This window comes from Heptranchias perlo, chromosome 2 (assembly GCF_035084215.1).
Source record: "Heptranchias perlo isolate sHepPer1 chromosome 2, sHepPer1.hap1, whole genome shotgun sequence".
NCBI lineage: Eukaryota > Metazoa > Chordata > Chondrichthyes > Hexanchiformes > Hexanchidae > Heptranchias > Heptranchias perlo.
Window position 1 is genome coordinate 27,609,727 of NC_090326.1, and position 12,343 is coordinate 27,622,069.

At 40.8% G+C, this 12,343-nt stretch overlaps 1 protein-coding gene across 3 annotated transcripts in view; it reads right to left on the bottom strand.

The window, feature by feature from the left end:
* Window positions 1-12,343, bottom strand: part of cdkal1 (CDK5 regulatory subunit associated protein 1-like 1) — a 1,005,231-nt gene that overhangs the window by 205,068 nt on the left and 787,820 nt on the right. For all 3 annotated transcript variants that reach the window (XM_068001614.1, XM_068001608.1, XM_068001620.1), the window contains exon 11: window positions 680-860. In XM_068001614.1, the coding sequence (XP_067857715.1) occupies window positions 680-860 (181 nt within the window). The remainder of the gene's footprint in view (window positions 1-679; window positions 861-12,343) is intronic.

The following is a 12,343-nucleotide window of genomic DNA, read 5'->3' on the forward strand; positions in this document are numbered from 1 at the left end:
TTGATATATCGCTGCTGTGCATAGAAGCTGCACTATTTATAGCTTGCTGATTAATGGGGGGAAAAGTATGCAGAACACCCTCATGATTGCACTTTTTTTTTGTATGGCTCCAGAAGGAAGCTTTAAACAGAGTGGTTACTGTGTGAAGAATACAGAATTGAGTTTGTGGACCCTTACAGTGCTTTGCAGTGCGAAAGTGTTCACAGTTCCTGTTCATTGGAGTGGTGTTTAAATCAGGAGTTGTAAAAAGAAGTCTTGACAGAATGAAATACAAGTGTTCCACCGTCATTTTGACGCTCAACCATTAACCCTATTAGCATTCGTGGTTGAATATACTGATGTGAAAAGCAGTTCTTTATATTAACCAGAGCAGAAGCCCGTTACAGGCTATACATCTGGTCAGTCAAAATGTAAGCATGTAAGAATGTCGGCTAAACAGTTCTGCAAAGGTATCCGGAACAGTGAGAATTTCTGCACAGTTGGGATTTGGGTATAAATAGACGTATTCGAGGGCTGTGTTCCCATTTGGATTTTTGCGTTTGTATCTGCCTCAGTTGTCTGCTTGCTCGAAATAGTGATCAACCTTGTTTGAGGTTTGTTAAAGACCTGCCGGATCTAAGGTTTATCTGGTTGTACTTAGCAAAAACAAGATAAAAAGTCATATGAATAAAGAGCTCACCACTTGGGCTGGGACTTGTTCCATTTTGGCAGCGGGAGTTCCTGGACGTGGGTAAAACTGATTGATGAACAGGCTGGGAAATTTGTACTCCCGAACTAGTTTCAGAGTTTCTTGGAAGTCTGCTTCTGTCTCTCCGGGAAAGCCACAGATAATGTCTGTGGCAATTGTAATCCCTGGCACCCTGAGTGAAAAGATGAACATTCAGATTAAAAATGCATGTTTTTTTAAACTCCGGAAGTGTCACTTGTGCTGTGCTAAACGCACAGAATCCCAATTTGTTTAGCAGAGCAAAGGTCAAAATGGTCAATCAAACCTGCACAACATTTATATGCTTCAGTCTAGTCAGGGCAATTATACATCATTAAATCATTTGGACTAGTGTAGGAAATAACAAAAATTTGGATTATCTACCTTGTAGGGTTGCCTTCATTCTTTGAGTGGAAGTATCCTCCACATACCAATGGAAGTAAACCCATGGTGACTGGAAGATGCTTCTATTAGAAGATTAGCATTCTTTCATTCCTTCTTTTTCTTGCATATATTCTAAAATATCTAATAACCTACATTTTGGAAAGACCAAGTGCTACAACAACTTGCTTTTGTTTTAAAATATAGTGCCATTAATGTAGAAAAAACGAGTCTAATTGAATAGTTAGTGTGGAGATTTCATTGTGAGGGAGGAGAGGGCCCTCTGCTTTTATTCTTATGATTATTTGAATAGTACCTATGTTCGACAGGATGCTGGAAGGCTTTGAGAAGTTGCCATCAAATCAAAGACAAGATTGTTCAAAGATAACATATTAGGAAACCATATGGAATGCAAGAAAACTGTCCCATGGATGTTAGTTGCTTTTATTTCAGGGTCCTCAAATATAACATTTCAGACGATGTGGACACTTAGGATGACTTGAGAACACAGGATTTTTATTGTCAAACTCAATTTACCAGCTACACATACAATAGTAAATAGACTCGAACATTAAATGGATTCATATGGAACAGAAAAGTACTAAAGCAGATCTGAAAAGAAAATTAAGAAAGGAAGTTGTGTAACAAAGATGCAAAAAGATGGAGTGAAAGATATAAAAAGGGGAGAAAATTGCATGGCTACGGGGAAAGAGCAGGGGAGTAGGGCTAATTGGGTAGCCCTTTCAAAGAGCCAGCACAGGCAAGGTGGGCTGAATGGCGTCCTTCTGTGCTGTAAGAGTCTATGATTCTATATGGTTGAAGGAATGTTACAAAACAGATCTGAAAAGAACTGAAGGAATAACAATGTACAGGACTACTCATATAATCTCATACTGCAGTCACACGTCAAATGGCAGCTGATTCGAATATTATAATGTGGAACAATTTTGGCATGTTTGAAGGTGAAACTCAGGTTAATTATGGAGAGCTGAGGACGTTCATTGTGAAGAACTGAAGTGCTTCTGCCTACTAAATAAAAAATGGCAGAAAACAAGCTCCACTAGATCGTGATCCCTAAAGTTCTAAGCAGTTGGATTCAGACCAGTGCAATGTGAGTGTAACTGAGCTGTGTCATCTCCAGGTCAGTCATTTCTACATCATTTATTATATATACAGTATTTTTATTCATTATCTTTCTGGTGTGTTTATTAGAGGCATCTTGTAATGAAATCCAACAGATGCGAGATGGGCATACCCAGTCAGAAAATGCATATTGCCAGGTTAATACTTGAGGAAAAATGGAAGGTTTTATTGTCTTGTATACAAAAATCAGTTAATATACATCCTCGTTAACAACAGCTTGCATTTATATAGTGCCTTTAACACAGTAAAACATCTCAAGGCGCTTAACCATAAAAACAAGCACAGCTGAGAGAAGACATTCAGAGAAGCAGTTGAGAGAAGTCCACCTTGTTCGTTCTTCCATAGAAAGCTATGGCTCCCCCATCATAGCAGCTAACTGCCTCTTAAATAAATCCAGAGTTTTTTCCTCCACTACCCTACTCAGAAAACCATTCCTAATACTAATCATTGTTTGAAGTACTTCCTCACATCGTTAGGGTCAACTTGGCTCAGTTGATATCAGTCTCACCTCTGAGTCAAGTTGCGGAATCAAGTCCTACAACAGGACTTCCAGATGAGAAGTTAAACAGAGACGCTATTTGCCTGTTCAGGCGGACGCAAAAGATCTCATGACATTATTCGAAATGTCCTGGCCAACATTCCTCTCTTAGCCAACGCCACAGCTTAATTGGTCATTTATCTCATTTACTCTTTGTGGGATCTTTCCACGCAAATTGGTTGCCGTGTTTCCAAAATAACAGCTTCTGGTCTCCAAACATTAATTAAGCCCTCATTTATTGAATAAATTGGGTATTTCATAAAATTACATAGAAATTACAACACAAAATCAGGCCATTCGGCCCAACCAGTAGGTTTCGGTATTTATCCTCCACATGAGCACTTTATGAGGGCTTAATTATTTGCAAATGAGTTCTCAAGGTGGATTTTGCAGGTGGAACTTGGTATCCACTGTCCCTCATTATGTATCTGTTTCTAATGTATATATTTAAGGTTAATGATTACTATAAGTACTTTGCTTTAGATTCAGCAAACCCTGTATGCTGTTGACCCCAGATAGTATGCCTAACCCATGACCAGCATTACATTGTGTCATCTATAGTGTACTTCCCATGAGCTCTCACAACATTGGAAATTCCTGATCCAACCATTAAAATTTCCACAATTAACTAAGAGAAAGAGAGAAGGAAAAAATGTATCTGCTTTTGTACAAAATATGCTGTTGAGTATTTTCTATTGTTTTTATTTACACTGAATTGAGAAAGAAATAACTAAATGTCTAAGGGACAAAGATTTGTAGATTGACTATTTTTAACCAGAAATTTTCACCCAAGCAAAAAAGTCTTGGCAATTGAGTTAATGTTTACCACAAACTGTCATTGAGTCCATTTAAAAGTACCTGTTAATAATTACTGTTTTAGGGGAATGATTCTTAAGAGCCTCATTTCCCAAAGCTGATACAAACACCTTTATGTGAAATGTATACTAGGAAGCGCTTGTCATTTTAGAGATTTGAACACAAACAGATGAACAGCCTTGATTCTCACTTTTTCAAAAATGTCAGTCCTATTATTGTTCCACTGAATGAGTCTATTCAATACCTTATAGTTTACTGACAATAATCTGGTTCATGCAAACTTCAGTTTAAATCCAGGTCTCAATAAAAGTTCACATTTATAGCAACTGAAAATGTATATGTTTTCTGAAGTTTTTCTTTAAAACAGACTTTCCTTGTGCCTTATTTTTAATGGACTGCACCCCCCCCCCCCCATCTACCCACCACCAACCCTTCAGTTTAGATCTTCTCATGTTACACACCATTTCTTGGGTCAAAAGGGCAGACAGGAGATCTGCCAATGATACTTTTAGGCAGGGATGCATGAGAAGGCCCTGGGCTAATTTCCCCTTGCTCACTTGCTCTCCCTTGTGAAGTAGCATGCAACACCAGCAACCTCTCTATCATCCTCTGTACCACCATCTCCAACCACCACTACCATACGGAATTCATACCGGGTGGAAATTATGGGCATAAACCTGTACCTTGTTAATTTATGGCCTAGCTCAGAATACCAACATGCTTCATCATCTTTAAACCGATTTTACCTACAAGTAGTGAAAGAGGATGAATAGAGACTGAATCCTCAACAATCAATATTTTCCTCCCTTCCCCCCCATTTTTTTCTTTACTCCTCCTTTCCATAGGTGGAGGTAAAGTGGTCCTTTGTCTAGACATTCCTCATTTGTTAGCCTGTACTGCCAGTATTGCCAAGCAAATTGACCAAGGGGTGAATCACAATCAAGCCTGATTTTGCCCTGATCTGGCATCCACATACATGCATTTCCAGCAGGGGTCATTGGGTAACCGATAACAGAAAGATTGTTGGCTGATTTTTCCCTTCATAGCCCAGAGAGGCCAATCTTAATTCCTGTAGTCAGCACAGGCCATGAACTAAACTGGAACCTTCCCAATGTTTATGGTTCAGTGTCACACCAAGTGATGGATTTATCTAGTAAGTGATTGGTTAATGGTAGGGTCTACAATTAAGTGATTTCTATTTAATGTATAATGTAGCATTTCAACATTATATGTTGACTTTGGATAGAAGTATGCCCAGGTCAAAGAGTTAACGCCATGATTGTATGGTCATAATTACAGAGGATTTCCTGGTCCGAAATTTTAATGTGGAATGCACGTGTAACCCTGAAATATGGGATTTATTCGGCATCTTTCCAAAATACGCAGTTTTTGTCAGAACATCAGCAAAAGTGGAAAATTCTAATTCTCTATTAGAAAAACTTTGGTCACCAAATTAAATAGTGAATTGCAGAAAAGCAAATGGTCCCAAAGGTGACTGCTCAATGTATGAGTTGCTGCATTTACAGCAGCTCATTACATATTTTTCAATCACACTTCAGTTACATTTTTGGAGTTTCTTTACTCTTATTCTAGTTTTTTTTTATTTGGCTGCTGCGTTTCAGACTACTCTCGTAGGTGAGCCTTAGCTTTCTCAGTCACAGAGTGTTTTCCTTGCTCAGATTTCCATGCAAATCAGTAACATGCCCAGTGATGAGACAGAGAACCCTCTTCAGTTCAGTTCAGTTATTGGTTTTATCACATGCCCTCACATGGTCCTCTGCATCTTTGGAAGAAGCGAAAATAATCCTACACTCACCTTTAACTGCCAAACAAATTTATTAGACAGTAAATTAACAAGCAAATAGTAGCCATAACACAACTTATATTTTTACAGTAGTTGTTAAGCCTGAACATTGCTCTTCAAAAGCTTCAGGCAGACTCTCCAATTTGAACAATACAGGTTGACAAATACCTTCATAGAAAACAAGGCAGGACCAAGCAGATTTACATCACTGTCTATTAAAATTGAAAAACATAGCTGCCAATGAAATACATTATTGAACAAATCCTACAAGATGTTTATATATGAACTGAATGGATTCGCCCCTCCCTTGGATATTTGGCACAGACAAAATGAATAAAATCTATGACAATGATATCAAAAAATGCTTAATGTCACTTGTTACAGTTCAGAATTCAGTACTGTTGCTGTTGTAATCTAAAGAAATACACCAGCCAATTTGTGCACAGCAAAGATTCCACAAACAGCAATATAATCAAATACTTAATGGAACGCTGCAGATCCAGTCCTGTTGCGAATGTAGAATACAGCTGACCAAGACTAAATATTAGATTGGTATTATGGAGTTTTCACTTGACTATCTTTGCAAAACTTCTTGGGGGTTTTAACTGTGATTGCCTGTCTGTCTCGAGATTTTTTGTTTTTGAAACCTAGGTGAAGGACCAAGCCCATATGCAGGACATTGTCAATGATGGAGGTAAAGAGGAAGTAAAACTGCCCTCAAGAAATCAAGCAAACCAGGACGATTCCATGTCAATAAAATAAATTGGTCCTTTAGAAGTAGCTGAAATGTTATGGGCTGAATGATTCATTCCACAATTTATGTTCTTAATTTTAGAAAGTTTCTCAGCAGTCAGAAGCTACAATATGTCACTATCCTCTCGACTTACAAAGTGAACTTAGAGCCATCTAGTTGTATTTAAGTGTAATGCATTTTTTTCTAGAATGGGATGTGCCCTCAACCACACAAACACTTTTTCAGCCCCTCAGTCTCTCCTGTGCCCAGGCCAGTACTGCCTGTCACAATGTCAAGCAATAAAATGAATTGAAATGTCAGCTGACTATATGGAAGTTAAAGAAAACAAGAATGTTGACAGAGGTTGAGCTACAATATAGCATTCACTCACTCTGATCTTATGGGTTATTACAGGCTTAAATTATGCAAAAGAACAGAAATTAATTTAGATAAATCAAACCCAATATTCTAACCATGGAGAATTAATGTTGCCTTTGTACTTTTTTTTAATGATTTAAAACATGCATAATTCCTTCCAATTTTTCTTCAGTGCTCTATGAATCATGAAAAAGCAAATTATTTGTAAAGGGCGGTTGTGAAAGATGAGAAAATACCAAAGCCCAAGAAATTCAAATGTTTTTAATTTAAGTTAGGGAATAAATGTCTTGCTATTAAGGGAGCTGCTTACAGTACACAGGCAGATAGGACTGGCTTCACAATAGGAGGTGGAATGTAGCTTATTAGCACTGTATGAATTTTCTATCAACCTCCTGACATTATGTTGCACAACAGGATCACATCCTATACAGAGCTGTTTGTTTAAAATTCCAATTTTGTTCAGCTCATTATTCAATATCCACACCAACAAACAATAGCACAGGTTATTAAATAAAAACCAGTCCATTTATGATTCTGTTGAAAAATTTTGAACTGAAAAATTCAAGATCCTTGAACTGATTATTATTCCAGTTTTGTTATCCGTGCTTTACATCAGGCTTTTTATTTTCACCATAAACAAATGATTTTAATGGCTTTCAAAATCAGTAGAGATATTATTCCAGCTGTAATTGTAGTTACCCAAAGACGAAACATGTATGTCAAAGAGGAAGATATGCTGCAAAAATGAGGTACACCTTTTGCAAATTAGAAAACGGAAGGGCTGCATTACTAGATTGTGTGGGGGAGGATGTTGAAGTCTACATTTTTACCAAGCATATATATATTCATTGATTTTAATGATTTATGATTCAGAAGATTTATGACTTTTACCTTCCAGCTAAGAGTTGGGTTTTATGGGCACATTTTGAAATGTGCTTTTAAAACTTTGAAGATCTATATCAAGGAATAAGAATTACTTTATGTTCCTCTGCTCACTGATGTTCTGTTTTGCTATTGTGCTTGCTCACAGAGTTTCTGGAGGTTTGGACCAGCATCTTTATCGTATCTCATCTCATTGTGCTTTTAATTCTTTGGACTAAGAAATCCCCAGGATTGATTTTAGCCTGCCGAAATCGCCGTTAAGGGGCGTTAATTGTTTCAAAATGGGGTCGATAGACTTACTGCCCCCGTTTACCCTGCCGATTATGGGGCCTGCTCTTCCAGGCCCTGCAGAAATGCCATGAGCCCCTGCCAGCTCGGGTTCACTCCCCTCTGCCATGCCTCCCACCCTCTCTTAGGACTTACCAGCAGTTGCTGCCGACATCCCAGCAGGCCGACATTTCTGTGGCCCAAAACCCGCGAGCTGCCTGGGGATGCCCACTTGGCAACTGAAGCGTGCCGGTCAGACTCAAATGAGACCCAGGCCTTCAAAATTGTGGCGGCTCCCTCACCGCCGAAATGGGCAGCCAGCTGGCATGCTCTGCTGGTCAGCCACCCATAAGTTAAAATCTACCCACCTGTCTCCTGGACTGACCAGCTGGTAAGTCTTCATGCAGTGTAGACGCAGCAACAATTTATCATTAAAAAAAATAAACGGGCACTGGATTATGGAATGCACTGCCTGAAAGGGTAGTGGAAGCAAATTCAATACTAACTTTCAAAAGGGAATTGGATAAATACTTGAAAAGGAAAAATTTGCAGGGCTATGGGGAAAGAGCGGGAGAGTGGGACTAATTGAATTGCTCTTTCAAAGAGCTGGCATAGGCACAATGGGCTGACTGGCCCCCTTCTGTGCTGTAAGACTCTATGGCCTGGATTTTTACTTTTGAGCTGTGGAGAGCCGGGGACAGGGAGGAGGATTTCCAGATGGGAAACCCAGAAGTATGAGTCCCGACGATTATGATGTCATTTAAATTTTTTCAGTGGGTTTCCTGCCCGACAGGCAGCCAGATGCCCGGTAAGTCTGACAATGGGCTCGACATCGGGGAGGGGGGTCGGACATGGTGAGGGTGGAGTTGGTCATTGTGGAGGGGGTCGGCGGGGGTTCAGTCATCATTGGGGGGGGGGGGTGGAGTCGGAGACATCTGGGCGGGAGGGGCCGTGGATAGATCAGAGGGCTCGGAGACGTCGGGAGGTCGGACATGGTGGGGGGACGGGGAAGTCGGCCGATCCCGTGTGTGGGATCGCAGCAGGTCAGCTTGTTGGGCCTGGAGCAACAGCTCCTGCTCCTCCTGGCCCACAAGCAGTGCAATAAAGGGACTTAGCTGTTGATCCGGCCCTTCTCCCCTCCTTTTATGTTGCGAGAATCGCGAGCCCTGGGAATCTCGGCCCCCAGGAGTTAAAAATAAAAAAAGCTATTAAAATGGAGGCACGCCACCTTCTTAAAAGATTTTACTGACCGACCCGCCTCCTGACAGTGGATTGGTCGCCTGCACCCCCCCCCCACCCCCGACCCGCTACCATTAAAAGTGGGTAGGTTGGAGGCGGGTTTTACATTTTTTACCTTCCCACCCGCCCCAACCCAACCGTCCTTAAGGGTTAAAATTACCCACCACGATTCTATGATTTCAATTCTGCTCACCCTGTTAACCCTGCTCCCATCCTCTCCTTTCCCATTCTCTGTCTTATCTTTTTAATATATGTACACACACGCACACGTACACCTTTTCCTTCCGTTCTTTCTGGCTCCTGCCATCCACTTTAGAAATGGAAGCCAGTTTCATAGCACCAGATCTTTATTGGCTTAGAACCAGATTTAAATAATAATATTTCAACCGTATCAAAAGCCTAGACACTGAAGACAGGACAAGTAGAATTAAACTGTTTAAATAATAATAATAAAAATAATATTTTGAATGCATATTTTAGTAGTTAGGGGTGAATATTGCAGTATTAAAGCCACTGCTGGCATACGAGCAGCATTAATACTGCTGTTTGTCTCAGTGTTAGTGCATTCTCTTGAGCTTGCAGCACCTGGATGAGTAAACTTATCCGTAACACGTGAAGGATTTTTTAAAAGACAAATCTGACCAGGCAGATGACATTTTCTCAGAATCATGTATAATCCACTGATTTTAAACCCTTGCTTCAAACGCCTGTCTCTCAGAAGTCTCTACAGTTAAAATGTAATCTATACAGCTACCTCAGTAGTCTCTCTCTTTAGAATAAGCTGCTTTGAATGTAGTTGTTTTTAAAAACAACCATTTTAACCTATTTTTATCTGCACACTTCTCATTTCCAGTCCTTCACAACTTCTACACTTATTAGGTCACCAGACAGTCTGGTCTTCCATGTCCAAAGGACCTCAAGAGAGCTGCACCTATCTTGTTCTGCACTAAGGCTCGCTTGCGCATCACTTTACAAATCAGCAAAGCTGCAGAGCCAATGTTTTTTCCCCCCACTGAGACATACAATGGAATTTCTAGTCTCCAATTATTCAGCATCAAAATACTTCGAAAAATAAATGATCACAGTACAGATACACTAACACAAATCGCAAGTCCATTAAATGGATTTCAGATACGGTTACATTTTTGTTTGTGCTCATCATTGTCATTTTGTCAGTACCATTCTTGATAAACAGCTTATTTTGGCCATAGTTGGAATACTGTGCGTAAAGGAAGGATATACAAGCAACAGAAAAGGTACAATGTCGTTTCACTTGGATGTTACCAGGGATGAAGGGCTACGGTAATGTAGAGAGACTTGAAAAGTTCGGACTTCTTACTCGAACTGAAAGGTTAAGGGGTGACCTATCTGAGGTCGTCAACAACAACGTACATTTATAAAGCACCTTTAACGTAGTAAACATTCCAAGGTGCTTCACAGGAACAAAAATTGACACCGAGCCATATAAGGAGATATTAGGAGACAGATGACCAAAAACTTGGTCAAAGACGTAGGTTTTAAGGAACATCTTAAAGGAGGAGAGAGATTTCGAGAGGCGGAGAGGTTTAGAGTCATAGAGTCAGAGTTATACAGCACGGATAGAGGCCCTTCGGCCCATCGTGTCCGCGCCGGCCATCAGCCCTGTCTACTCTAATCCCATATTCCAGCATTTGGTCCGTAGCCTTGTATGCTATGGCATTTCAAGTGGAGGGAATTCTAGGGAAACTGGGCAGCTGAAGGCACGGCCGCCAATAGTGGAGTGATTAAAATCGGGGATGCGCAAGAAGCAAGAATTGGAGGAGTGCAGAGATCTCAGAGGATTGTCGGCTGGAGGAGGTTACAGGAATAAGGGCAAGGCCATGGAGGGATTTGGAAACAAGGATGAGAATTTTAAAATCGAGGCATTCCCAGATCAGGAGTCAATGTAGGTCAGCGAGCACAGGGGTGATGGATGAACTTGGTGTGAGTTAGGATATGGGCAGCAGAGTTTTGGATGAGCTCAAGTTTATGGAGGGTGGAAGATGGGAGGCCGGCCAGGAAAGCATTGGAATAGCCAAGTCTAGAGGTAACAAAGGCACGGATGAGGGTTTTAGCAGTAGATGAGCTGAGGCAGGGGTGGAGATGGGCAATGTTACGGAGGTGGAAGTAGGGGGTCTTGATGTTGGAGCCGATATGTGGCCAGTAGCTCATCTCAGGGTCAAATAAGACCATCGGACTATTCGCGAGACAGAAACAACTTCCATTTATATGGCACCATGAAAGTAAAAAATGTCCCAAGATGCTTTATGGAAAGTGTATGGAAAACAGACAGAGAATCAGGAAAGGATTGATTCGGAGGGTTGACCAAAAGCTTGGCTGAAGAGATGGGTTTTGAGGAGGTTTGTAAAAGTGGAATTGCAGAAGGTATGACACAGGCTGCTGAAGGCTTTACCGCCAATGGTGGGGTGAGGGCGGAGATGCACAGGAGGCTGGAATGAGGGGAGAGAAGATTTTGGTGAGAGACGGGATATAAGCTTGAAGGAGAGTGCAGAGATAGGAGGGGGCACGGCCATGGAGAGATTTAAAGACAAGGACGAGAAAGTTAAACTTGAGGGACTGGGAGACACGGAGGTAATGTAAGTCAGCAAGGACTGGAGTGGTGCACAAGTAGGTCTTAGTGCAGAACAAGATCAGTGCAGCAGAATTCTGAGCAAGCTGGAGTTTACGGAAGGTAGACTAAACAGATTAGATGGTAACAAGAAAGCGCAAATTTAAGATAGTCACAAAAATAATTAATGGGAGGTTAGACATATTTCTTTTAGAGTGGTCAGAAGGTGGAATTGATGCAAGCTGCCCTATTCATGCTGCTGCTTACCTGCAAAGTTGTACTCCTGGCTCATAACATTGAATGCATGTACAAAATGTGGGCTGAGACAAGAAGAGGTGGTTAGAATGGAGAATTCTCTGCCACAAACTGTTGTTGAAGCAGATTCCATCAATACTTTTAAAAGGAAATTAGTTGCTTGATAAAGAGGAATATTAAAGGGCATGGGGATTGAACAGAAATGGGATTAAACTAGGTGGTACATGTGGAGAAAATCCTTTGCAGACTTGATGGACGAAATGGTTTGTTTCTGTGCAGTAACATTTGATTATTTGGGATCATGGGGCAATAGGTGTGGGCAGATCAAGTCAATATTATAGCATTAGAAGAGATAGTCAGATTATCAAATATTGCAGGTTTATTTTAATTAGAATTTCAATGCATTGTGACATGGAGTTGTAGGATGCAGATTCACATCAGTGTTTTCCCTTGTACTGGGTTCATAATTTCTGCTGTACCATTGTGGAGAAGTGTTAAGTACAACCAGTGCTTCCCTACAGGCAGACCATACTCATTGGAACATAGGAACAGGAGTAGGCCATTCAGCCACTCATGCCTGCTCCGCCATTTGATAAGATCATGGCTGATCTGTG